Source organism: Natator depressus, chromosome 14 (assembly GCF_965152275.1).
Source record: "Natator depressus isolate rNatDep1 chromosome 14, rNatDep2.hap1, whole genome shotgun sequence".
NCBI lineage: Eukaryota > Metazoa > Chordata > Testudines > Cheloniidae > Natator > Natator depressus.
Window position 1 is genome coordinate 2,543,440 of NC_134247.1, and position 27,675 is coordinate 2,571,114.

Here is a 27,675-nt window from a genome sequence, read left to right on the forward strand (position 1 = left end):
TTTCACCAGCAGAAGTTGGTCTCATAAAAGATATGACTTCACCCACCTTGTCACTGCAAGATAGCTCATTTCGGGCCAGTTCTCCATTACCTTTCTGCCTATTGTCCTTGGAAAGACTGAGTCCATTTTCTTCAGAGATGCAAAGCCCAGATACTACCTTAACCTGCTGCCCCATCTTTGAGCCCTGCACACACCATATTTTGTCAGGGATGGGGACAGTAGCTTCCCCACAGATACACAGTTCCTTGTCCAAGTCCAAGAGAGCTGCTAAGTGCCAATGGAGGGAGTTAGAATTCTGTGCACGCCCCTGCCCCTTCCTGCTTGAGACGGCCTTTAGATCTTACTCCAATTTATTCCCACAGAAACTGGATTTTCATTAAAGTGTAATATCTCTGCTCTTGAATATGCTTTGATGCATTTTATCCTGGGCTTGTTTATTGCTTTGCATTCTTGGTCATTTGTCATTTCCTTTCTAATAAACCCTAGATTGCTGCAAAATGAAACTTGGGTGTTTTTTTAAAAAAGAAAAGGCAATCCAGGCCAATAATCATTGTTATGAGTCTTTTCCAATGTGTGGGATGTTTTGAACATAGTGTGCATAGTAATGTCAGGCTATTTAAGTTCTTTTTCATTAGGAAAAAATAAATGGGGGGGTCTGGGAGGGCTTACCCCTCCTCCTGCTCCCCCTCCCAAGAAATACCCCTTCCTGAGCAGCAATTATCCTTTTCATTGACATACACTGGGTGTAGCTCTCATCAGAGCCCGCGTCGCAGCTTTTTAATTGCCCAGAGGGTTGGTTCTAGAGCAGGGGTTCTCAAACTTTTGTGAGCCAGGATGCATCAAATGGCAGAAAAATCATCTTTGTCCCCCTTCCCTTGTTTCTTCTACAATGCTTGTGCGGGAGAGGCCTGCTTGCCCACAATCCCCTCCTGAGGCCCCTCACAATCGCTGGCCGGCAGAACTCTGTTCTAGAGCGCTGAAAGAGAAGGATGCTTTCAGCCCCTGCAGCTGAGCATGCTGCCCCTGTAACACACGGACCAGCACCGGTATCGAGTCGGGGACTCCCACATGGCAGTGCACGCTGCTTGCCAGTCACACCAATCTTCGTCTTCATTGACTCTGCCCCTTGCTATGGATAATGGTTTTTAAGGGGAGGATGGGAAGAAAAGACATTTTGAAAGGGACAAAGCCCTTTACCTGCTGTATTTACTGTTTTAATATTGCAGTTCTGAATAAAGCCTTTAGTGCATTGTTCATTGGTATTTTTATAAAAGGAGTGTCTTGTGCCTTTAAATTCAAAGGTGCTTTAGCTTATTCATATTTAAAAGTACACAACCCAATAAAGCTCATTGCGGCATAACTGTATCAACAAACCTTCCTAGTGTAGACACCATTTATACTGGGCAAAAACGTGTTTTGCCAGGATAGCTTGTTGTGCTCAAAGAATTCGTATAAGTTACAACTACATCTGTGTTAGGGCTTTTGCCAGTATAAAAATGTCAGAGAAGACATTGCCTCCCGCAGACTGTGTCCACACTGGGTGGTAGGAGTGTGGATTAACCCCTGCTTGTGTATGCTTACTTGCATTGGCTCTCATCCCTAGCACGAGTAGAAACAGCAGTGTAGCTATGGTAGCCTGGCTGAGCCACCTGAAACTGGTGGGTTTGTACTCAGCACGGCTCAACCATGCCCTCACTGCTGCTATCCCGCTACACTTCTATTTATGCTCATGGTGTCTGGATCAGAGCTACTCCTGGTATGTGTACACAAGCAGGGGAATCATACCCCTCGCTCATAGTGTTGACCGAGCGTAAGTGACGTTACTATACCAGCAAATATGTCTAACTTAGACCTGGCCAGAGATAAATTAAACATTTAGCTCAATCCTGCAAAGATTGTGGTTACTCCACTGGAATAATTATAAAGAAAGGTTGAAAAATGGGGCATGTTTTGTCTAGAGAAGAGCAGACTTGGAGGATACATGCTAAGTTTTCAAATATGTAAAAGGTTGTTATAAAGAGGATGGTGATCAGTTGTTCTCTATTTCCACCATAGGACAAGAAGTAATCAGCTTAGTTTGCAGCAAGGGAGATTTAGGTTAAATATTAGGTCAGCTCTCTAGCTGTAAGTATAGTTAATCATGGAGGGTCATGGAATCTCCATCAGTAGAGATTTTTAAGAACAGGTTAGAAAACATCTGTCAGGGACGGTCTAGGTATACGTAATCCTGCCTCATCGCGCAGGGGTGTACTGGGAGGTCCCTTCCAGCCCTTTTTAGCCTGTGGGTCTCATTGTGCAACTGATACTCCTGGTTAGTACTTAGTCCTATTGAGCCTCCGAGCTACTCAGTGTGAGGAGGGGTTGCAAAATAGGACCCAGTTGTATGGTATTGAGTATATATTATTTCAGTTGCCCCGAAGTTTCACAGACTGAGGGATTTGTGTGTCGAGCTGGTGTGGGATTTTCCCTCAAAATGTTTATGAGAAATTGCTGATTTGACAAAACTGAAACTTGTGGGAAGGTACCAGTTTCAGTGAAACTTTTGACCGCTAAGGCTTATGAATCATTTCTGGTCAGAAAGAGAGAGAGAGAGAGAGAGAGAGAGAAATACTCCAGAATAGCCAACCGTTCCATGCTCAGGCGACTCTCCTGGGATGGGAGAGACCCAGGTTCTAGCCTCTGGTCTGACTCAGGCAGAGCAGGGAATTGCATCTGGGTCTCCCACATCCCAGGCATGTGTCTTAACGACTGGGCTCTTGGCTCTCCTAGGGTGCAGCCTGGCTCTAGGGGTGTTTTGTTTGTTGAAAAAGAAAAAATGCCAAAAGATCTCGGTGCCGTCCCTGTGCAGAGTGGGGTGGGAAATGGCAATCTCAACAATGTTCCTGGCACAGGAAAACCATTTGCAGCCCAGCTCTACTGGTGTGAAATTAAGATGAGAAGATAAGGGGTTACAGAATTTCCTTGCAATCTGTTGTGTTCCAGTAAGGGAAGCTAAAACATTTCTTCAGTTTGTCAGTCAGTGCTGCACTGATCACGTGAAAACCTTGAGATTTAAACATAAAATACTTAATATTATCTTTCACCTCTTGTCAGTTCTAGACAATGAAAGGAACATTTTAATACAAGTTTTTAACTTTCTGCCTGCGTGAGAGCTCCATTCTTTCTTTTTCATTGCTCTGAAGTGTTTTATGACCCTTTCATGAGTTGCAAAAGAAGCTATATTGTATGCAGACAGAGAAAAGTAGTTGGGTTGCCTCTGGGATAGTTTTGTAAGGTGCAGTTTGTCTGTGGGTTCATTGCAGGGGCTACTTGGTGTTATAATTCAGGGCAACTGCATTTATTTTCCCCCATTGTGGTCCAACAACAACATCCACTGTCAGGCTTCCAACTCCCCGGCCATCAGCTCTCTTGGGTGGCAATCTGCGTCTCTCCTCTTTCTGACCCGGTGTTTCCAGGCTGACCAGTTCCCTGCCTTCACTGTGGTATTCCCAGTGAAAGACAGCCTTGCCTGCAGAGACCTGCTTCGTTTCTCTCCTCCGAGAGTGTAATTGCTACTATTATAATAAAAATAAATAAGATGAGACAAAATACAGGATGCCTGTCAAGGAGAGGGACAAAGGGAAAAGATTACTAACAATGAAAAGAGTCGGATCAAAAAGATGCTCAAATATTTAAAATCATACGGTCCTGTGTGCTCTTTCCATTTACTGTCGGCAGCTGGATGTAGGGTTGCACCTGCTGAAGAATCTCTGATTCTGGTTTGTGTGTGTGTGTGTGTGTGTGGTAAGAGAGAGCTAGTTTTGGATAGTTACAGCTGCTCTGGTTTTGTTTTATTAATGTATTCATTTATTGGAAGATTCCAGAAGAGCATGATTTGGAGAGCCAGATCCGCAAAGAAAGGGAATGGCGGTTTCTACGCAACACCCGGGTCAGAAAGCAAGCACAGAAGATCATCCAGAAGGGTGAGCTCTCTACTTCTCAGGCACTTTTCTCAAGTACTGCAGCTAGCATTATGCCCCCCTTCTTCCTGTAATACAAACAATAAATAACAATAAACTATGCAAAGCCTTTGTGAGACCAGGGTGTTTAACTAGTCACTGGCCTTTGTCCCCATTAGGGGAACAGGAGCTTATTCAATTGTGAAGTGTTTCCCTAGAGGTGATTTATCTTGAAGCTTACAGGGCTTCATTTATTGCAAGTAGTTACTCCTGCTCAGGGGATTGACCTGATTGTGGTGAGTGTAGAAGTTCTCCTTCCCTTTTGAAAACCTAAATGCAATGTTATCATCTAAGGAATATAGGCATATGTAGCAGGGTCAGCCAAAAATGATCATCACTTTATGTAACCATCTGAGTTGAACTTGGGGTGGGAAAGAATAAGAGACCAGGGATTTTTGAGAGCGAGAACCTGCCATAAGAAGGGGTTTTCCTGCTAAAAGAATTGACAAGGTTCACAATTTTAGACGCATACATTCACCCTGAAGCCTTGGACTTGGAAGTGAGCAGCTGGGCTTTTCAGTATCTCTGCCAGTCGGAGATGGCTTGTCCGCAGGTACTAAAGTGTCCAGCACAAAATGGATAATTTAGAGGCCCTTAACAGATACTATTGATTTACTGTTTTGGCCTTTCTTTCCTATCCTGTCAAGTTCTGATGGATATTGTCGGTTACATTTTTAAAGGGATTGCAGGTTAAACTTCAGAGTCCCCACCTGGCCCAAAGGGCACAATCAGGGTTTTTGATGTGTGTCAAATGCTACTCAGGTTACAGTCATGCCAAATCAGCTTGTTTTGCAAAGGTGAATGATGTCTTGTCCTCTTGATGTTTAGCAGGCATCTGAATGACTCCAGAATTCCCCCACTCCACCGAGCTCCAGAGATGATTGTTTATGCCTCGTATCCCCTTATATTTTTTAGCACTTTTATGTACAGCCTCATTTACACTCTCGGCTTTTCCTCTAATATGTGTTGGGTTCATATTTCATTAACATTTATATTCAGTGCTCTGCTGAAAGCTAGTCTTGCTTATTTATAACTCTTTATGCATTTACAAAGTGGCAGTCAGGCTAGGATTTTTTTTTAAATGTATTTGAATTCAGTTTAGCCCACTAAAGTAGCCTCTGGAATTTACATAGCTATGAGGAGACTTGATATTATTACTCATTCTGCAGCTTGCTTAGCCAATGAGTAGTGGGGGGTGAATCTATGTAATTCCCCTACATTGTGGTTCTTTGTGTGGGTGCATGTTCAAGAGATGCTCTCACCATGGAAGAGAACATTTTGGGTGTTTTTCTCATATGAGATGCTGGCGGGGAGAGTATCCGTGTGAAACATTAATCTGCTGAGCAAGATGCTATCTGAGACTCAGTTTCTCATGTGCAGCTGGAGGGCTGGCAGACTTGAGTCTTATACAATGGATGGCCTGGTGTCTACCACAGCAGAATATCATAAACCAGGAGAGTGCAAGGGATGGGTCAGGGACCTTTTCTGAATACAGATAGTACAAAGGAGCAGGGCTGGTGTCCGCCTGATGGGCTTGAATCTCTTCATGGACAGGTTCAGATTCTGTCACCCAGACTGAAAGTGAAATGCAAAATACTTGTAAAAATAACACAGCCAAGATCCCAAATATTAACAACAAATTAAAATAGACTTAGATCAATGCATTGTAAAACAAACTGTCTAAAGTCTATATCTGCTGACAAGCTGTCAGCTCAGGATTCTGCATTTCCGCCACACCCTTGGTGCTACTGCTAACAGCTGAAGTGGAGTGGATATAGCTGCATAAGTTGGCAATGATTTGGATTCTCACCTTGTAATCATTTAGGTTTTCAGAAATTTTGCAATGACTCGCGATGCCACCATGAGTATCCTGATGATGATTCCCAAAGTCAGAAATCCTACAGTCACACACTGTGTAACTCTGCCTGCATAAATAAAACCTTTGTGAAATGATGGTCAGAGACTCCACATACCAGAGCCCAGGATGTTTAGCAACTCGACCTGTAAACGAACGGCAGTGTTTCAGGCTTTTGTGAGCATTTTCCATTAGCATTTGGCCCCTTTCGTATGAAAGGTGCATCAACATTTTACAACAGTGATGTAGACATGGATCATTTCAGTGACACTTCTGGACTTGGCAGCCCTCTATTACAGCAGTGTCATCAGTGGATATGAACTGAAGACCTGATGTGAGATCTGAACCCACGAACACCTAGCCCACTTGCTAGACTGCTCTGAACAGCTTTGACGTTCACTGTCTTGTAGAGAAAAGCTTTCGTCCAGTTTAAAATTTGCCAGAGATGCCCAACTATAACTTCAGGGGTGCGAGACAGTGAGGAGAGCTGTGCAGCTCTTTGCTCTCACAGAGGATATGAGCCTCTTGTCCTGGAGAGAGCTCACTGACTAAGCATCTCCAGCATAGGCTCTTCCTAGATGGCATGTTTTCTTCTCGGGTGGGGTGGGGCGGGAGAAGAGTCAGCCCCAAATAGGCCAGCTGGGGGAGGCCAGCAGTTTTAGGTCTGGAGCAACATGGCAAGAGTGAAGGATTCTGGTTTAGGGAGAGAACAACTTAAACCATTACTGCGTATGTAGCACCGTAAGTGTCTGTGGTGCTGCTGAGCAAGAGAGTTTTGCTAGACCAGTGGAACAACCTCCTGAAGGGCCTCGTGGTCACCTGGGAGGTTATGGTTAAGGAGGCTTTGGGAGGCAGAGAATGGTGAGGGTTTGGCATATGCTAGTTGGGAGTAAGGGGTGGCGTGAAAGAAGGCACAAAGTCTGGTGGGACAAAGGAACTGGCCACGTGTGAAGCTTAGAAGGATAGGAGGGTAGGTTGAGGATTGTACAGAAGGTAGAGAACAATATCCTTTTTGTGGTTTGATTCCCAGGTACTGAGTCTGGGTTTTCTCTCATTTCCCCCCTCCCTGCACCCTCCCCCCCAGGTATTTCACGGCTAGATGATCAAATCTTTCTGAACAGGAATCCAGGCGTTCCTTCCGTGGTGAAGTTCCATCCATTCACACCATGTATAGCAGTAGCTGATAAAGACAGCATCTGGTAAGAGTTTCTGCCTTTCTGACCCTAAGAGATTGGCTTCCAGGGTCATGATTGGACATGTAAGGACTGTCAGCCCCAGTGATGGATACCAAGTGGTCTGAATTCTTTGAGGGGATGCTATGCTTGTCCTCATTCTCTCCCCCATCCACTTCCATAGCTATTCTCCTTCCAGCTGAGGGTGGGGGTGGGGCAGGGCTCCTTCTGCAGCCTAGCAGCATTGTTGCTAGTCTTGTCCAGAGCAACACATAATTCACCCCACCTCAGGGGCTGAACACCTTGCCCCCACAGGGTCCCACTCATGCTGGCTGGACATGGAAAGCCCCCAGAGACGTGGGCTCCTCTTAGGTGCAGTACGTGATGGTTTTGAAGTCTGCATCTCTCCTGTGTTAAACAAATACAGTGGCCTTCTGTGTCAGTAGGTAGAGGATCCTCATTATAACTAGATTTGTAACCGGTTAGGATATTAATCTTATTACTTCCTCTGCAGAAGCCGGAGATGATGATATAGAAAGGCATTAATAAAAAGGCACTCAATACTCTAAGGAGAAAAACAAATTTAATTGGTACCCAGTGCATATAACCTTTAGTGACACTTTAGTGGGAAAGCTGCTTTTTACGGCTTGTTCAGTGAATGCAGATCTGACCTGATATTCCGCTACCTTTCCCAGTTTTTGGGATTGGGAGAAAGGGGAGAAACTGGACTATTTCCACAATGGGAACCCTCGCTATACCAGGATCACAGCAATGGAATACCTGAATGGACAAGACTGCTCTCTGCTCCTGACTGCCACAGGTGAGTTCAGCCTCGGTCACCAAATCGTCAAAGGGCAGGAGAGAGGAGGAATCATTGGCAGGCTTCAGATGCATGCGAGATGTTCTGAGCCCTCCCCTCTCCTTTATGGGGCTGGTCCATTCACCCTTCCATGGGAATTCGCGGCCTGGGAGGCTCCTGAGAGAAGTTTACGGCTAGCAGGGTTGAATAATTTAACTGTTTTGAGTTGAACTTGATGCAGTAAATACTACTTGATACCATTTTCAATCACGATTGCCGCCTGATTCATTTGATGAATGGTTTTGAGTCCTCCCCCAGCACAGTTACAAACCATGTTACAACCTTATTGTATAGATGACCTCTGGAGGCCACACAATTTCAGTCAGCACTGTTTTTAATGGGAAGGAAATCCTGTCCACAGCAGACAGGGATACCGTGCTACAGCTGTGCTGTCAAATAGTGTTATTAACACAGGGTTAGCTGTAGAATGGGCATGGCCTGCCTGTGTATTTTTTTTACATTATAATTTCTCACATGGCTCCAAATTTCTCTGCAAGTCTCTTCCCTGTCCCTGACAAATCACCTGGGAAAAGAACTTCTGTAGATTGCCCTACTGTAGGGAAACACAAAGTTCTGCTTTTTCCATTTGTCGGCCTCTGGAGCTGTGAGAGGGATTTACTTCTTCCAGGGAACTGTTGTAAATCTGACGGTCTACATGTTTTCAATTGCTGTTCAAAGTCAGCCCTGAAGTGTGCAATTATGGCATAATTAAGAAATGTGTGAGAGGGATTGTGAGACCTCTAGGACATTTCTCTTTCAAATTACTGATTTTTAGCACAAAACAGTTTCACGGGGGGGGGGACGACAAAATGAGAAGATTTCAGAGTAACAGCCATGTTAGTCTGTATTCGCAAAAAGAAAAGGAGTACTTGTGGCACCTTAGAGACTAACCAATTTATTTGAGCATGAGCTTTCGTGAGCTGTAGCTCATGCTCAAATAAATTGGTTAGTCTCTAAGGTGCCACAAGTACTCCTTTTGTTAAAATGAGAAGAGACACTGGCGTGAAGGACTTGTGCCAAGAAGGTGGGCTTTGGTGAAGCTCTCATACTGGGTTGTGTTTTGTATTTAGTAGAGTACTTTGGTTCTTAGCATTGATAGGAAGGAAGGAAAAGAGATAAGTCCTAGTGAAAATGAACTGTTTCAAAGAGAAGGATTTACAACTAAATTAAGGTGTTCACTCTCCCAGTGCAGTCCCTGGTGAAATAATCCCTTAGGTTGCATGGACATGAGGTTAGAGAGAAGAAGAACCCTTATAAACAGGTGTAGGAGAAATCATTCAGAAAGGGGCCTGGAAGGTCAGGTGACATTTTCATTCCATTTAGGAGTCCATGATTACAATTCCAGGTTATCTTTCCTTTCTCCATCTGCTCCCAAGTAACTAAGTGACGTCTGTACCAGCAGTGACATTGCCTTTTTTCTATGCTTCTCAAGATGACGGTGCTATCAGAGTGTGGAAGAACTTTGCAGACCTGGAAAAGAATCCCGAGATGGTGACTGCCTGGCAGGGCTTGTCGGACATGTTGCCAACCACACGAGGTGGGTCTGTGTTGAATTCTCATCTGGGGGTAGAAATAACTTACCCTGGTGGGACCTTTTCTAGGGATAGGTAAAGTGGAACAAGTTGTTCTATTTCAGCCTTCAGTAACATCCTTGTTAACAGTCTCTGGGCCTTGGAGTGGAGTCTTAACAAGCCCTGATAAGGGATTCCTTTTCCACTTGTCCACATGAACCTCAAACGCAAGCTCTTCTGAGCTAAGTATGACGAGAGTAGCCAGGTGGGGAGCAGCAGTGCAAGGGGGTAGAGATGGAGGATAATTCTCCAACAGTGGAATAGAGGAGCACAGCCACATTGTCCATCAGAGGCTCTGCTGGAGTTGCCTGGAGCTAAGCTAACTTATTTTGCTCCTGAGGAGAGAACTGCAGAACAAGGGTGTACTGAGCACTTTCCTACCCTGAACTGGTTGTAGCAGGTGGTTATGTCTTCCCTGATTTGGGTTTTATGAATAGCTCACCTATTTCCTCTTTCCCTTTGATTGGCTACTCACCCTTTGCACAACTTTGCACGTTGCACTTGTGGCCACACTAAGCTTGTGTTCCATTTTAGCACTTACTCCCTGTCATTTATTGTGGGTCGAGAGTTGGTAGAAGAGTGGGTAATGTACATCTGATATGTACAGGACAGTGGCACAATCAGACTCAAACCACCTGGGAACTTAAAAAATACCAAGCTAGTCTGCATGCGGAAAGGCCACCCAGCCATGCACAATGCCGAAACCAGGAGTCTAATCCGGGTGACTGTGAAACCTGTCTTAGGGTATTACTGGGGGAGGAGAGTGTTCTCGCCGTCCAAAGCCTGAGGATACATCAGTGGTCTGACAATTATCCTCTGTCACGTGAATGCCGTAAATCAAGGCTGGATGTCTTTTACAAAGATCTGCTGTGGCACAACCAGGGGTTTGGGGTTTGATGCAGGTACCACTGGGTGAGATTCTCTGGCCTGCGCTATGCAGGAGGTCAGACTAGATGATCGTAATGGCCCATTATGGCCTTAAACTCTGGCAGCTCTCATTTCTCAGCCTGTGTACCTCATCTCAGGAGTCTGGCATAGCTTATTTGAAAACTCCCTGGTGCTAATCCAGTCTAACTCTGTTAGACCCTGTGTAATACTGCCAGAGCCAGCGCAGCCTGTTCTTGGTGACTTGTCCAACAAGTATTTCCACCCATGTAACAAAGGACTTGTGTACGTGAACATTTAATTCACAGCGAGCTGGGTGTGAATCTGCCCCACACTTGCCGGCCTCCCACTAACTGTCCATGTGCACCCTGCTGATGTGTACCATGAGGTCAGGCAGGGTCCACATGGACTGTGAATAGGAGGCTAGTGCAGGGTAGATTCACAGCCCAACTTGCTGCAAACTAAATGTTTGGGTAGACGTGCCCTTTGTTACAAGGCTGCAGATATTTGTTTGATAAAAGCTTGCAGCAAACTACATGTTTGTGTAGACAGGTCCAAAGGCTAGCAATTTTTACAACTCAGTCTTACTTCCCATATGTCTCCCTTTAACATCCCCCCCTTTTTCCTGCTTCTCTTGTTTGATGGCTTTTTAGCTATTCATTGGTTTTTCCCTGTGCTGCTTTGTTGGATTCAGAACTGGTGCCTCTCCCGTCACACCTCACAGTGTCCCTGGCTCTGTGGTAGTCTAGTCAGGGGAAGTATGATTGCTGTAACTTCAAGCTCTGCACCACACTGTCATACACGCACGTAATTAATTACAAACTTCGGGGAGTTTGCAGCATGCTGTGAAAATTGCCATGATTGAAACCTGCTCTTTGCAGGGACAAAAGCAGGAAGGAGCCCATGCACTGAACTGTTAAGTGCCTGGCTACCTACTCCGGAGCAGAAGAGAGAACAGCACCAGCCACACACGTCAAGCAGCACTTTTGACTCTCATTCGGTTGGTTTCTCATTTCTCCATTTCTTTTTCCCTAACATCAGCCTTTTTGAGTGAGGCTGCCTAAGCTTTTCCATCCCAGGAATCAGGATATTATTTCCATTGTCCTGGTAATGAACTCTAGGAATTCGTCAAGGCTCCCATTATCATCCACTCCTTGCTGCATAATGAGTAGAGTTCACAGGAGATGCTGACAAATGCAGACTGAATCCCTTCTGGCTTGCTCCCATTTTTCGCCCCCAATACCTACACGCACCTTTAATCAGGGCAGGACATTTGTGGCTTGCATCTTGCTCTCCACAGACCTTGAAAGCAGCAGCAAAAGGAAGGTACACAGAAGCAATGTTTGACATTGCAGAATAGATGATGAACTGAAGCAAAAGCTGATTTAGTTGTAAGTGTCAGGAAGTTGTGCCTGCCAAGACATCAGTGCTGAAACTTACAATCCTTTTCTCTTATGCGTCCTCTACACCCTTTCCTTTCCTGTGGTCTAAGCAAGTCCAGGCTTTGTTGCTTTCTTTGCTTTTCATCCAGGGAATGATTGGATTCGATTCAGAAGAAGAGAAATGTAGATTTCTTTGTAGGGAGAGAAATAAACTCAGTCATTTCAAAGGAGCCCAGTGAAGTGATTCCCTTGGAAATGAGATTCTCAACGGAAGAGCCGGCTTTTGCTGCCGGTTACCGTCCAGTGCTGAAGCTGTTATGTTCGTAGTCTCAATCTTCTGCACCTCACTTCCCTCTTGTTTTACTAAGGATGTTTACATGAATCCAGGAGTTTTACTGGAGTTCAGCTACTCCTGCTGTTGATCTTCCTCTCCCTTCATCTGCACCCCAAGGGTCAGAATCCTTCCTCTGTGACTTGATCATCTTCTCGACAGCAACCAGGAGCTGACTTTGCATGGGCGTAAGCAGCAGGAATAGATGAGACATTAAGAAACACAAGAGCTTTCCATGCAATTCTCGCATTTGTGAAGAACAGGCTAGAGTGGGGAGAGGAAGAATACGCATAGTGCTTAATAGAGAAACCAGAGTACTTCCTACAGGGGTCTAAAAGGTATCAGTAGGGTGTTTTAGGTGATGGGAGTTCCATGGCTTTAGCGCAGGGGTGTGCAAACCGCTGGCCGCATCCGGCTCACCAGCCGTTTTAATCCGGCTCTCGAGCTCCTGCTGGGGAGCGGGTTCTGGGGCTCATCCCACTCCAGCTGGGGAGCAGGGTCGGGGGCTTCTCCGCGCGGCCCCCGGAAGCAGCAGCATGTCCCCACTCCAGCTCCTATGGGCAGGGATAGCCAGGGGACTCCATTCTGCACGGTACCCCCGCAGCTCCCATTGGCCAGGAATCGCAGCCAATGGCAGCTGCAGGGATGGCACCTGCGGACGGGGCAGCTCATAGCAGAGCCGCTTGACCGCGCCTCTGTGTAGGACCCGGAGCGGGACATGCCGCTGCTTCCAAGAGCCGCTTGAGGTAAGCGCTGCCTGGAGCCTGCACCCTTGAGCCACACCCCCACCCCAACTCTGTTCCCCCTCCCACCCTCCAAACCCCTCTGTCCCAGCCCGGAGCACCCTCCTATACCCCACATCCCTCATCCCCAGCCCTACCCCCAGCCGGAGCTCTCAGCCCCGCACCCAATCCCCCTTGCCCCACCTCGGAACCCCCTCTTGCACCCTGAACTCCTCATTTCTGGCCCCACCCCGGAGCTCGCTCCCCCAGCCAGAGCCCTCACCCCCTGCCGCACCCCAACCCCAATTTCGTGAGCATTCATGGCCCGCCATACGATTTTCATACCCAGATGTGGCCCTCGGGCCAAAAAGTTTGCCCACCCCTGCTTTAGCGCAATAATTTGTATTACAACAGCAAAGTAGTCTTGCTTAGTGTCCATCAGTTCCTTACCTGGCTGAGATGCTTGAACCAAAGCGAGGCCATAACTACATAGGAAAGTTGTATCAGTTTAACTTAAATTGGTTTTAAACAGATTTAGTTAAACTGGTGCAACCCAGTATGTTGACACTTTTATTCTGGTTTAAGAGATTCTTATTTCGATCCAGTTCAAACCAGTTTCCTATCCACTTCAGCTTCCCTCCCCCCACCCCAATTTCAGCTTCTCTTAAACCAAAATAAGAGTGTCTAATCAGGGGTTGCTCCAATTTGGGTTCACACCATTGGTTAAAACAGTGCAGCTTTCTTGTATGGACTGTCCCTAAGTCCCCAGCCAGAGGATGAAGTCTGAAAAGAGGCAAAGCTCATGTTGTTAGTAGCCTAATGTTTTGAACTAGGCAAAAATTAGATCTGCAAGTGCAAAACTGATGTGGCTTTTAAGGAAAACGTGGAACATTTTCTAGTGAGCAGTGTAGGAGTTGCTGTAAAGATGCGGTCCTACTGCTGTGGACATTGGGGTTCAAGTATTTACCGTAAAAATAAGGAGGTTTGCAAAGTCACTGGACTTTGAGAGTGGCTGGCGATCCCAGGGCTGTCCAATCGCTGAGTAGCAGCACTCTCTCTGTCCTCAGGTTTCTGTACAAGAAGCCTGTATAAGATGACTCCGAACTCGCACTGTCTGGCCCAGCAGCGTGTCATGCAGCTGCACAGCTGTCTCTGAAGACAAGAAATGGTGCAAACACTTCCCATGAGTGAAATTGCAACTTTCACATTGTTCCTTCAAGATGAACCGTATCTGTGAGAAAGAATGGAACATAAACTGCCACCTCCAATCTTAGCATCTCAGCTCTTTTAAAACCCAGGTTTTGGGACTCCTCTGAGTGGAAACACAACCAGCTGCCTTGAATCCATCTAATTACATCTATTTAAGTGTTGTGTTCCCCTCCCAGTTCCTCCTGTATAACATTTGCATTGCTTTCCGTTGTCCGGATTAGCAAAGAGAACCAGAGTGTGACTCCCAAAAAAGGCTCTGTGTGAGACCTTCTGGTTACCAGACTACCAGGGTCTCTTTCTGAACACATTGCGTCCATATGCAAGACATAAGCAGGGGTCTCAACACGTATTTAAACACAGCCACACCCCGTAAATGTGCCTCCCTGCAGCTTCTTTGGCTATCCAGGGTTTAGGAAGGTTTGAAACGAATCCCGTTTCTGCAGCTAATTCCCCATTTAAGAGTTGCCTAACCGCAGCATCTGTAAATTTTCTCTGAGTGTTCATTAGCAATCCATTGAAGCGTGGGGCAGGAGAACCCATTCGGCTGCTTTCAGTTGCACTAACTGCCTGGGGCTCAAGCCTGAAATGACAAAAACTTCCTGTTTTGTGTTTGGCTTGATCTATACAGGTGTTTATGCCGTGGGTCCGTTTGTTGTCACTCTCCAATGAGATGCATTTTATTTTATACCAAAGAACAAAACCATAAAAAGGATCTAGAGAGTGTCCAGTTTCAGGGAAGAACTTACCAATCAACTTTGTGGTGTTGACAAACAGACTGAAGCTTGTAAATGGCTTCCTAGGGAAAGGGTGCTGTGATTACAACCAAACTGAAGCCTTTTCTCTGGTTGGAAGCATGTACTTGACTTGGTGCTGCTGCTTTTCCCTTCACTGTTCTTTCCCTTTACTTTAAGTTGCTTTTCTAACCCTTTCAGATTTATTTTGCTTTGGCTGACCCACTTACCCTTAGCATCATCCCTTACTCCCTGTCTTCTCACAGGTCTGGCCCGAAGGGTTTCAATCTATCTTGACAGAAGTAAACAGGGAGGTGAGTGATTTCTTTCCTCTTACCTATGAGCAGCTGGGGTGGGAAGGGCCTTCTAGTCAGACTTGGCATCCCATTGAATGTCAGCTGGAAGGCTTTGCTTCTTCTGTCCCTCCCATTCCTTGTCTTGTATGTATGTAGGTAATGAACAATGGGGAGTGTAATGAAGAGTATTCGATGCTATCTGGATGTTCCAAGGTGCCTAGTGGAGAGGAGGTTAATCTAATGTGGCTGCTGTGGTGTGGGGGCTTTCTGCAGGGTGGGAGACGTGGGTAGTCTCTTAACTACATAAAGCTCCTTCTTCAGTAGGAACATTTCAAACCATCCTTGAATCAAAGGGTTTGAATGACGGCTTCCAAATGGTGACAACAGATATTGCTTTGAGCCAGTGGTATTTTTGTTTGTGTGTTGTTAGTTAAACATATGACATACCAATTATATCAAACTGTGAAAGGAAAGAGAGTAGCTGGTGCATCTTTATTTATCAGGCTTTGTCTAGTGGGTTGAGTCCTTTGGCTAATACATGTCTGGTAAATATTTCAAGCCCTGCCTTTACCTTCCATAAAAGTGTATGTAACTCCCCAGTCTGTGGCTGCAGAAGCCTGGGGGGTTATTGGACATGAATCCCTTCTCTCTAATGAGCCCCTGAAGAGCGAGACAGATGGCGAACTCCTCAGAATACCATTTCTCTGTGTGTGTGAAAGTTGACGTAATCTTCTTAGGCTGTTCGTTAACTATTAATATTCGTTAGCTGACAAGGGCAGGAATATGTCTGTAGTGATTAGTGATTGTATCAGTGTGTGTGATTCAGAGCTCTCTAATTAAGGGCCTTTGCCCTCTGTATGACTGTTCAGGAAACGGAGCTGTGGCATCGGACTGTGCAAAGCTAATGTGTTACTGTTAACATCCTGGCTTTGCGAGGCATTCACTGGCAAAGTGAAAGGCTAAAATTAGAAAGTCTTGGCCAAAGGGAATTCCCTGTTCAATAACTGGGCATCAGCTTAAGGAAATGCCAGACACTCCCACGCAGGATCAATACTGCCAATGCTATGCAAGCAGCACTCTGTCCAGAGCGCAGAAATAGCTGTGAATCAATAAAAACAAGCACAAGTATTTCGCTCCCAGGCATTCTCCTAATGGAAAATGTAGCAGGGATTTCCCTTTCCCCTGTCTCTGTTGTGGAAGGAGTTCTCCAGAATGTACAAGTTTAACCATTTGTCTGATGGCCAAACAATCCAGATACGCCATGTCAAAAGCACATGTTCTGCTAACGCCCTAGGGGCATCCTTACATTCCATTGACTTCATGGGCCACAACTGGGGTACTTAGATTGTTCTGTGCCCGGTGGCACAGTGTCAAGAGTGGTTCATGACAGCAGTGCCAACCTTATGGCAGACTGTCAAAAGGCAGGGAAGACACCTCACACTGGTTGGACGTTCTATAATTAATTTCACCAACTCGTTAACAAATGTGAACTCCTGAAGCACCGCAACAGTCTTATCATGGAGTCACAGACAGTCCCCTTGGGCATTCCAGTCTATCTGGCCACCTGGACAAGCTGGGCTAAGTGACAGGTGGTTGCCATACACCAAAGATCACAAAAGTTTCAGGTTACTCTCAGTCCCAACAGATCAGGCACTTATCCGAGGTCAGATCTCACACCAAGGTCAACACTTGTCAGTCGTATCGTAATCTAACTAAGGCTTTATTAACTAGGAAAAAGAAATGAGTTATTTACAGCTTAAAGCAGGAAAACATATAAACACAAATGAGTTGCAGTCTGTGGTTTTAAAAGGTGGCAGAGTTGTAGTAATCTGTCAGTACTGAATGTCTTTTAGGGCTAACACAGGTTGACTCTGAGGATCTCTGCTTCTCTTTCCTAGCTCCAGCCATGTGAGAGTCCAAACAGCAAAGAGATGAAAAATGTTCTTGTTCACTATCTTTATTTCCTTCTTTCAGAATTCAAGATGGTCTGAGCCCTTTTGCACATAGCCTGTGCTGGGACAATTAGAAAAGTCTTTGTATTGTGATGTTCCACAGTGGCCCATTTAGTTTTGATAGTCCTTCCTGATGGGCAAGAGATGATCCCTTCTGACAGGCTGACCATTTCAGGGCAAACACTTTTTACAATTATAACGCAAAAACTTACATATTACTTTATAGCATGTGATAAAGATATTGTAAGTGAGATTATTGCATGCAGCAACTTACAAGCATTTCATAAGGTCTAAACACATTATTATAAGTTCAGTACCCATCTTAACCATACCAAGCCCTGCTCTACGCTACAAACTTACATTGGAATGACTTTGTTGCTCAGGGGAGGGCTTCTCCCACCAACATAGTTCCTGCCTCTCAGGGAGGTGGAGTACCTACACCGACGGGAGAAGTTCTCCCATTGGCATAGGTAGTGTCTTCACTGAGCACTGCAGTGGCACCGCTGCAGTGCAGTAAGTGTAGACAAGCCCCAACACACTGGTGAAACACTGCTTTACAGCAAGGAATTTGTCTGTGCCTGGCTGAGGCCTAAAGCCTTGGCAAGTGCTGACACCTGGTTTGCCAGCATCACACAGGGACCATCTTTTTGTTCTCTGTACACCACTTAGCACAATAGGATCCTGGTCCATGAATGGGGCTTTTAGGCACTACAATAACATAAATAAAAATAATGAAAGCCGAGCAGCAGCAAAGGTGCTAAGGAACTACCTAAGGGGCACGAGGCCACAGCTTCTTGTTTGTGTCTAGATTGGCCCTGGAGCCTCCTTAAAATGCTTGTGTGGAAAGAGAACAAAGTTGCACCAAAATAACTAAATGGATTTTAATTCACATCTTTTGTTATTTCCATGCAAGGCTGTGTTATTCCAAAATAGGAATGGCATAGAATGGCTCAGAACTTTAAAACCCAATTAGTTATTTTTCAGTTCAGCACACCCTAGAGAGGCAGAAGGCTTCTGGTTAAGAGGAGGTACACAAGGGAGTTCCTTTGAATAACGCACTACAGTCAGTATTGACGTTTCCACACGTCACCTCTCTCCATGTGCCACCATGAGCTCAGGTTGTGAGAGTGAGGAAAGGGGATTTCCTTTGAGAGTATTCACAGGTGAGCAGACAAAGTCCAGGCATCAAAATCAAATGGTGGGGATGAAATAAACTCAGAAGGGATTGTATAAATCCTTGAAAGCCTATAAACTTGAGCATACTCTTGATTTTCTAGCCTTGCGGCTCTGTGTATGTGGAGAGAAGCCTGGAGTGGGAAACCTTTTCTGTCTCCCCTCCACCCACTTTCCACCTTAGTTGGCTCTGTGGGGTTTGTTGATTCAGATACAAAATACGTGCGTTCGCTCATACCTCAAGAATGGCTTTATTCTTCTCATCCCAGGGAAGAGAAAACAGCACGTGCTCACCAGCTCACTCCCTCCCATCAGTTCCCTCGCACTGCTTTCCCCAGGACTCCCAAAACAAAATGAAAAATTTCAAATATCATATCCTGAAAGAACAGGAGCTTGGCCTCTCAAGGCCTCCACTCTGCCTTTTAATAGAACTGACACTTTCCCTGGCAGTAAGTAAGCAATCTAGATAAGAGAGGTGGGGGCTAAAGGGGGGATGCAGCAATTGAGATCTCAAGGTGTTAAAGTTAGCAGCCAGGGGAGGGGGTGCTGGATTCCAAGAAGAGGTGTACAGGAGTTTGTCAGCTGTGCTGTGGGAGAAGGCTGCAGCAGAAAGACTGCCAACCCTAATACAGAGCTGGCCAACAGGGACCAGGTGCTGAGATCAAAGTCAGAGAAGGCCAGCATGGGAAGACGAAGGTAAAAGTGAAACCCCAAATCTTTCTTGAGGGTTGGTAGCTGCTCCTTTGAGGGTGGAGAAATAGAGAGAAGCACCTTAGGTAAGGACACTTCCTTTATGGAAATAAAGTAATTGGAGAAGCTGCTACTCCAGGACAAGGGTTTTGGGTGTTTTAAATTAAATTCCCAGAGTCACAGATACTCTTCCTTTTCTTCGTGTCACTGGAGGAAGTGCTTGGCATGGAAAGAGTGTCACTTAAATATACATTTTAGGAATGAATGAAGAATGAGGTAATGCAGTCCTCCCACTGCTTCTTTGAAATTAAAATGGAGATACACCTCATTGCTCACCCGGGAGGACCCCTGTTCAAAAGTTCAGCAGGGTGTCTCTGAGATGCTTTTGTATTGTGGTCCATACAGGCATTTGCAAAGTCATCAAAATGCCAAGTACAGGTTGGCCACATTCCAGCGATGATAAAAATAAGTGCACACACTTGGAATGAATCTGCTTTCAACGCCAGTGTTATTTATTGAAATTTATACAGGGAACTATCCCGTTGAGATATATATCTGATTTTCAGGGGGAATCCTGCAGGGAACAGCCGTAGAAAGTTACAGCTTCAAGAACAGTTGTTGATATGCATTGCCTATATGTCTTTTCACATCATGCGGAACTGCTAGCTCTTGTGTTAGCTAAAACCCCTTTCAAAATTGTTTTCTTGAGTTGTGGAAGACGATGTGTTTTATCATCCAAGAATGTAGGAAAGATGTGGTCTCAAGAAATGATGTTGTTAAAGGAGCTGTACTGTCCAGGTTCGTGGCCCTAAAATTAACAGGTTTTTAAAAATTCCATAGATTCAGTTACCAGATTTCCCTATGAGTGCCGGTGTATCGCACCATTCCCTGCTTTGTCTGCCCCATGCTGGTGAGCAGGCAGTAATGTGGGGAAATCCGCATGAGAGAATCCATCTCTATGGCTCACTTAGAGTGAAGGAGTCGTGTACTCTTTCAATATGCTGCCTTCTGACTGGAGCAAAGCACTGGCTTAGCAGAGTGATTGCCCAACATGCTCGAACCTGTAAGCCAAAGCACAGCTGGTAGACCTCTGTAAGCCCTAACATCCTGGAGATGGGTCCCTTTTAATTTAAAAAGGAAACATTAGTGAACACTGAGTGCCAGAGCAAGGCCACGCTACTGTGCCATATCGGTGCAGCTGCACTGCTGTAGCGTGTCTGGTGAAGATGCGCTATGCCGATGGGAGAGCATCTCCTGCTGGCACCGTGCGGTGTGGACACCGCTTTAAGTCGATGTAACTTATGTCACTCAGGAAGGTGTCGTTTTCACATCCCCGAGCAACATAAGTTACATTGACTTAAGCAGTAGTGTAGACCAGCCCCCACTTCTGTTTTTTATACCAATGGTGCCAGGAATTTAAGATGTTAACCTGAGCCAATAATGTACCAGGTTTCCATTCCCGAAACACTAAAAACCTCTGCCTGCTTTAATAAACATAAACTTGCCCTATAATTGATAACATGTAGGAGTAACTTCACTGTGTGCATTGTGGAGATACCTTGTGATTAATATTTCACAGGCAAAAGAAGCCTTCTCTTTTCCATACTTGTGAATAATTTAGATTTATATGAGAAGTTGCCAATTCTTTTGCTCTTTTTCAACACAAGCTAAGCTTCTTCTTTGGAGTTTTCTAGTCACATAGTTATTTGTTCCTTATAGCACATCTCATCAAAAGGGCTTGAAAAAGTATCGTATAAGCCTCTTGTTTCTCACCAGTTGCTCTTGTCATCTGCTGCAGCCCATTGAGGCTGGAAGCTGAGGTTTCCTGGGATGTCATTCATGCCTGGAATTCAGCACACGTGCAGCCGCTGGTGGCGAGAGGTTGAACAGCTTGCAGGTTGTGGGGTATTCAAAGTTTCTCATTAAGGAGAACGCCACGAATTTTTTCTCTCTCGTGCATGGGTTGTTTGGGGTAATATGAGAACCACAGGGCCCCCCTTGGAGCAAAGTGTGTCAGATGAGGTCAAAATTGTATTTCACATTTTGTCGAGGAAGGTTCCTAAGAAGGGCACGCGAGAGAGAAGGTCATTAAAGCTGTGGCTATTGAAATCTGAGATGCAGCCCGTCCAGTCTCCGGAAACAGAGGTGCTCAGATACTACAATGATGGAGCCCATCAAAGCATTAGTGGATAGTGGGGGATAGAGTGCACACCCATAGGACCATGCATTTGGGTGTCGGCCACATTAAATGGATTAAAAACTGCCTAGCTGGGGGGTCTCAAAATGTCACTTTAAACAGGGAATCGTCATGGAGTGGGCGTGTTACCAGCGGAGTCCTGCAGGGATCAGTTCTTGGCCCTGTGCTATTTAATATCTTTATCAATGACCTGGAAGAAAACATAAAATCATCATTGATAGAGCTTGCAGATGACGCACAAAAATTGGGGGAGTGGAAAATAATGAAGAGGACAGGTCTCTGATTGAGAGTGATCTAGATCTTTTGGTAAACTGGGTATAAGCAAACTATGGGTTTTTTTAAGACTGTTAAATGTCAATGTATACATCTGGGAACGAAGACTGCAGGCCATACTGACAGGCTGGAGGACTCTATCCTGGGAAACAGTGGCTGAAAAAGATGGGGGGTCGTGGTGGATAATCAGCTGAATGTGAGCTCCCAGTGTGATACTGTGACCAAAAGAGACCGTGTGACCCTGGGGTACATAAACAGGAGACTCTCGAGTAGGAGCGGAGAGACTGTTTCACCTCTGTATTGGGCACTGTTGTGACCGCTGCTGAAATTCTGTGTCCAGTTCTGGAGCCCGCAGTTCAAGAGGGATGTTGATAAATTGGAGAGGGCTCAGAGAAGAGCCACAAGAATGATTAAAGGATTCGAAAGCCTGCCTTATAGTGGTAGATGCAAGGAACTCAATCTATTTAGTTTAATAAAGAGAAAGTTAAGGGGTGACTTGATTACAGTCTATAAGTACCTACCTGGGGAACAAATATTTGATAACAGGCTGAGAAAGGTATAACACAATCCAATGGCTAGAAGCCGAAGCTAGACAAATTCAGACTGGAAATAAGATTTAATTTTTTAACAGCGAGGATAAATAACCATTGGAACAATTTACCATGGGCTGTGGTGAATCTTCCATCGCTGACCATTTTTAAATGAAGATTGGATGTTTTTCTAACATCTGCTCTAGGAATTATTTTGGGGACGTTCTCTATCCTGTGTTGTACAGGAGTTCAAACTAGATGATCATGTTTCCTCTGGCCTTAGAATCTATGACCTGTAAGTCAGTCCACCCACTCCTACACACCTTTCCCCAGTTTGAACTTTAGTTTTGTTGGGCACTGAAGAAAGGGAAGTCCCTTCTGCAAGATGCAGTCTCTCCACGTGTTCCCTAACTGGAGGGGACTCCTACATATGTGAAGCATCCTCTTCAAAATTAAATTTCCATCCCTCTTCCTTTCCAGAAGTGGAATCTCTCACAGCACCATTCCTTGGTGCGACTTCTTGCTCTTTCCAACTTGTAAAATCTCTCATGATGAGAAACCTCCACCTTTGTAAGAAACAAAATTTTCCCCTTACCCTCCTGAAGATCCAGTGACTATTAAAGGAACAAATTTCCCATGGCTACCCCAGAACAAGCTTATTCATTGGCACCAACAATACCAGCCAAAACCCTACGACTCATGTTCTCCTTATCCCTCCCAGTGGAGGAAAATCTGCAGGTTCCAGTTGGTTTAGGGATTATTGCTGCTGACCAAACTGAAGAAGATAATTGTCTTCAAACTGGGGAACATGAATGGAAATTTGGGAGCTTTAAAACTGCCAAACAGAGCCTTGCCTACTTAACTCCATCAGTGATGTAATGGCCGTATCCATCTCAGGCCTGCCAGGTTTATCTTGTCATGGACCATAAACAAGATGACAAATGAAAACACTTTGGAGGTGCTTATAAGCTAAACCACTGCCTTGCTTGGGATGTCTAGCAGCCCTCAGAGTGTCTGGGCAATCGAAAGTAACAGTCAGTTTGACTCACAAGATAAAGATATGAGCTGTCAGCTTAACTGTGGGTCCTGAATTTCATGTAATAAGATGAGACCATCAATGTCACTGTCTTCTGATCCTGCAGTACAAGGTGGGATCAGGAGAGGGCTCGGTTGTTCTTTTCCAGGAGGGGAAGTAGGAAGCAAATTAGGTCTGCATCTACACAAAACACTGTAATCCCATTGTCCTCAAAGCAGGCTTACTATTTATTAGGGTGCTTCCATTTCTGTGCTTCGTGCCCTGTCCAATTCTGGCAGCCTAACCTCTTTCCTTGTGGTGGCAGTTAGGATGTTTACTTTGCTAAATGGTGTCAGTGCGCCTCGAATGGCAACCAAAGCATTGCAAGGTATTTAAATTCCTGCTAGTGCTAATTTTGAAGAGCAAGATCAGAAAAAAACTCACTGAATCCCTTTTTGAGAAGGCACCTCTGTGTGTCTCTTTGGATCTTTCTAGCGTTAGAATCTTTCACAAAAGGTCCTGATGGAAACAAGAAAAATGAGGCTGCAATCCTAATGTATTACAGGGTTAGTGTCTGACTCTTTTCAGAGTAACAGCCGTGTTAGTCTGTAATTTTCGCAAAAAGAAAAGGAGTACTTGTGGCACCTTAGAGACTAACCAATTTATTTGAGCATGAGCTTTCGTGAGCTACAGCTCACTTCATCGGATGCATCCGATGAAGGAGCTGTAGCTCACGAAAGCTCAAATTGGTTAGTCTCTAAGGTGCCACAAGTACTCCTTTTCTTTTTGTCTGACTCTTGTGAGTCTTCTGCTGTAATATACCCACCTTGCATTTGGCACCATGTTCTAATCTGTACTATGAGAGCACCAGTGCAAAGCTGCTTGTGAAAAGAGAGGAGACACTAGATTCTATCTTGGTTTGTATAAAAGAGAACTTGTGCATGTAAGAGAATGCAAACATCTGTGCAATGAAATTCATTTCAGGTTTCCTTGCCCTGGGATTTTTTTTCTTTTCTGTATGTTCATATGCATAGAAATCTCTCTGAGAAACCCACAGATCCAGGGTCAGTCAGTCTCCCAGCAGAGGAAGCAAAAGATAATTGTTATATGGCTTTCTGCTCAAAGCAGAATGTTTAGGCACTGTGCGGCAGCTTGTAGCTAGTGTAAAGAAGACCATTCTAATTAAATGTACAGGAATTCTTCCTTGGAAATTACCCTACCAATTAGGAGTTTGCAGAGCCTGCTATTTCCCAAGTCCAAACTAGCTACCTTTCTCTGCCATTAGTATGTTGTGTACTTACGCACTGTTGACTCTCTCTATGGCTTTTACCACTTAATCCTCTCAACGGGAGAAGGGGTGAAAGACAGTAATTTGTTGAACAGAAATTGCCATTCTTTGCCACAGCAACGATCACTGGTTCATATAGTCGGCCAACGTGTCTGTAGCAGGGGTCTGTATCAGATGCTTCAGGGTAAGGTAAAGCCCTTGTAATGCTCCAGTGCCATGGGAGGAAATTTCTTCTAGACCCCTGCTGGCAATCAGTTTTTGCCCTGGAGCATGAGGATTGAGAGCCCTTATACATGTATTCTATCTAGTGTAACTGCAGAATGTTTTCCTTATCCATACACATCACTTTTTTTGAGTCTTACTGAGCTATTTAACTCAGTATCTTGCAGCAGCAAATTCCACAGCTTCACCATTCCTTGTGTAAAAACATGTCCTCTTAATCACATGCAATATTTCGATATGAGTGGGGATAAGAAATTATGGCAATCCATAGATTCCATAGTCCTTTGAAAGCAGTGCTGTCACCCTGCTGGGTGCCCTAACTCACGCCAATCCAGTCTACTCAAGACACTCTTTAGCCTAGTCTTTTTATAAGGTGATGAATAATGTACGGCTCCATTGTCCTGCAGAGGGCTGGTTCCATTTTCCTGTAGAGGCCATCTGGACCTTTTGGAGCATCTGCCAGAAGGGAACTTTGCTGAGCAGAGAGATTCCCCTTCCAGCTCAAGGGGGGAGCAAGTGTCTTCTATTGCACGCCTAGTCCAGTGAGTGAGGGACGTCACTTAGAACTCAGGAACAGCTGGTGTGGCCCAATTTTGAGTGAGTGTGTGTGTGTGTGATTTTAAGATTTTCCTAGCTATACTAAAAAGCGTCAGATCACAAAACTTGGTCTTTGGCTCTGTCAAGCTCTGTCTATGTTTATGTGAAGAATAATTTCCATGTCCTGTGTTTTTTCTCAGGAGCAGGGATGGTGGTGGACTGGGAACAAGAGACTGGGCTTCTCATGACATCAGGAGATGTGCGGATTATCCGGATCTGGGACACAGATCGAGAAATGAAAGTACAGGTAACAGCTGCATGTTTGCCCCTTTAGCCCTTTCGCTGCTACTGGAGCTTACGGATCTCCTAGCTGACACCGTGGAATTAGGCACCAGGGAGCGTATTTCCAGGACACATACCATACAGCAATTTAACAAACACAGTTCAGAGGTTCTCAAACTGTGGTCTCCGGCGAGCGGACTTGTCACATGATGCCGGGTCTCCTCCTTTTCAGCTGCAAAATCCCATTACGAGACAGCTAAAAATACTCTAATACTTTCCTAACGTTACAGTGCTTGTCCCTGTAGGAAGTTGCTCTAACTCTGCTGAATGTTGTGCAATTGCATTTGGGAGAGGAGGGGACCAGGCAGTCACGAATGGGAGGTCAGGTGTCTGATACGGTCTCCCTGTTACAGCATCGTCCTGCTATAGAACACCTTGAGAGGGTAAAGTGCAGTGATGGAGAGGGTGAGGTGCCCCTCAGACTTGGTAGCTTCAGCTCCTAGAATTCTCTTGAAATTATACAGGGCTAATCGTTAAAACACTGTCCATTTTCCTTCCCACCTGCCCTCTAAGGCCCGATTCAGGAAAGCATCCTTATTCAGTAAGCATGCATTGAAGCACTTTCATGGATTCCAAGGCCAGAAGGGACCACTTTGATCATCTATTCCAGGGCTTCTCAAACTTCTTTGCACCACGAACCCCTTCTGACAACAAAAATTGCTACACGATGCCAGGCGGGGGCCAGGGCCAAAGTCAGAGCCCCACCACTCTTGGCGGGGGGGGAGCCAAATCCAAATCCCAAGGGCTTCAGCCCTAGGGAGGGGGCCTCTAACCTGAGCTGCCTCCACACTCAGGGCTGAAGCCCTTGGGCTTTGGTCCCAGGCAGTGGGGCTCAGACTTCGGCCCTGGGCCCCAGCAAGGCTAATGCCAGCCCTTGGTGACCCCGTTATAACGGGGTCCCAACCCACAGTTTGAGAACCACTGATCTAGTCTGAACTCCTGTGTAACACAGGCCACAGAATGTCCCCAAAATAAATATTTTTTAGAAAAATATCCAGTCTTGATTTAAAAATTTGTCAGCAATAGAGAATCCACCACGACTCTTGGTGAATTGTTCCATTGGTTATTTATTTTCACCGTTACACCTTATTCAGTCTGAATTTTTCTAGCTTCAATTTCCAGCCATTGGATCATGAGATCCCTTTCTCTGCTAGATTAAAGAGCCTATTATTAAATATTTGTTTTCCATGTAGATACTTATAGACTGTAATCAAATCACCCCTTTACCTTCTCTTTAAGCCAAATAGATTGAGCTCTTTGAGTTTGTCACTGTAAGGCAGGTTTTCTAATCCTTTAATCATTCTTGTGGCTCTTCTCTGAACCCTCTCCAATTTATCAGGGCTTTCCTGAACCAGGGCTTGAATGCTTAGGATGACATCTATATGAGACATTATCTGATCTCACACCAGTATGGCTGAGATCAGAATCTGGCCCAGGACTGTGTGGCCGCAGACTATAAAGCATTGAAAGTGCCCACTGCTTCTGCAAGTGGCTGTGCAGCACCAGCCATCTCTTAGACCAGTGGTTCTCAGCCAGGGATACGTTTACAGACTAACACTAACTTACAGTCAACTCATTTTATTTGCCTAGTTTTACAACAGGCACTAGAGCCCTGCAGCAGGGCTGGGATCCCACAGGCCCTGCAAGACCCACTGCCATAACAGCAGGAGAGGGATAAAAATCCAACAATCAATGTGGGAGCGCTTGGGAGTGAGTATTGCGGGGCATGACGGGAGCAGGGTTTAAAAAATAGTCCTACTGCACCGCAAACACCATGAACACTCGGGCCAGCAGCCACCGCTCTCCAGCTGCCTGGGTCTGAAGGCAGCACCGCCGCCAGCAGCAGCTCAGAAGGGTGTCATGGGATGGTATTGCCATTCTTACTTCTGTTGTCAGAGCTGGGCAGCCGGAGAGTTTTTAAGTGAGGTGAAGCTTGGGGTACACAAGACAAATCAGACCTGAAAGGGGTGCAGTTAGTCCGGGAAGGTTGAGAACCACAGTCTTAGACAGTTTCCTTTCAGATTTATGGGGCTCTGCTGAACTTGCCCTTCAGGACTCCAAGCTCTTACCATTATTTCATAACAATGAAATGCTTCCCACCTTTAAAATGCTCCTGCACCAAAGCACATATATTTCCATTTAAAATAAATGAGGACAAAAACTGTCAGCTTGCATGTCAACTGTGATCCAATTAAAATGCTAGGTTTCAGAGTAGCAGCCGTGTTAGTCTGTATTCGCAAAAAGAAAAGGAGGACTTGTGGCACCTTAGAGACTTAACAAATTTATTTGAGCATAAGCTTTTGTGAGCTACAGCTCACTTCATCGGATGCATTCCACTGTATGCATCCGATGAAGTGAGCTGTAGCTCACAAAAGCCTATGCTCAAATAAATTTGTTAGTCTCTAAGGTGCCACAAGTCCTCCTTTTCTAATTAAAATGCTGTTT

At 45.3% G+C, this 27,675-nt stretch overlaps 1 protein-coding gene across 5 annotated transcripts in view; it reads left to right on the plus strand.

Annotated features, from left to right (window-relative positions):
- The window catches only part of RPTOR (regulatory associated protein of MTOR complex 1), a 306,196-nt gene that overhangs the window by 265,461 nt on the left and 13,060 nt on the right, over nt 1-27,675 (plus strand). For 3 of the 5 annotated variants that reach the window (XM_074970551.1, XM_074970550.1, XM_074970554.1), the window contains 6 exons: nt 3,857-3,962; nt 6,938-7,052; nt 7,721-7,845; nt 9,317-9,421; nt 14,982-15,029; nt 25,089-25,195. In XM_074970551.1, coding sequence (XP_074826652.1) covers nt 3,857-3,962; nt 6,938-7,052; nt 7,721-7,845; nt 9,317-9,421; nt 14,982-15,029; nt 25,089-25,195 — 606 coding nt within the window. The remainder of the gene's footprint in view (nt 1-3,856; nt 3,963-6,937; nt 7,053-7,720; nt 7,846-9,316; nt 9,422-14,981; nt 15,030-25,088; nt 25,196-27,675) is intronic. The other 2 variants (XM_074970552.1, XM_074970553.1) reach the window with 1 other exon arrangement.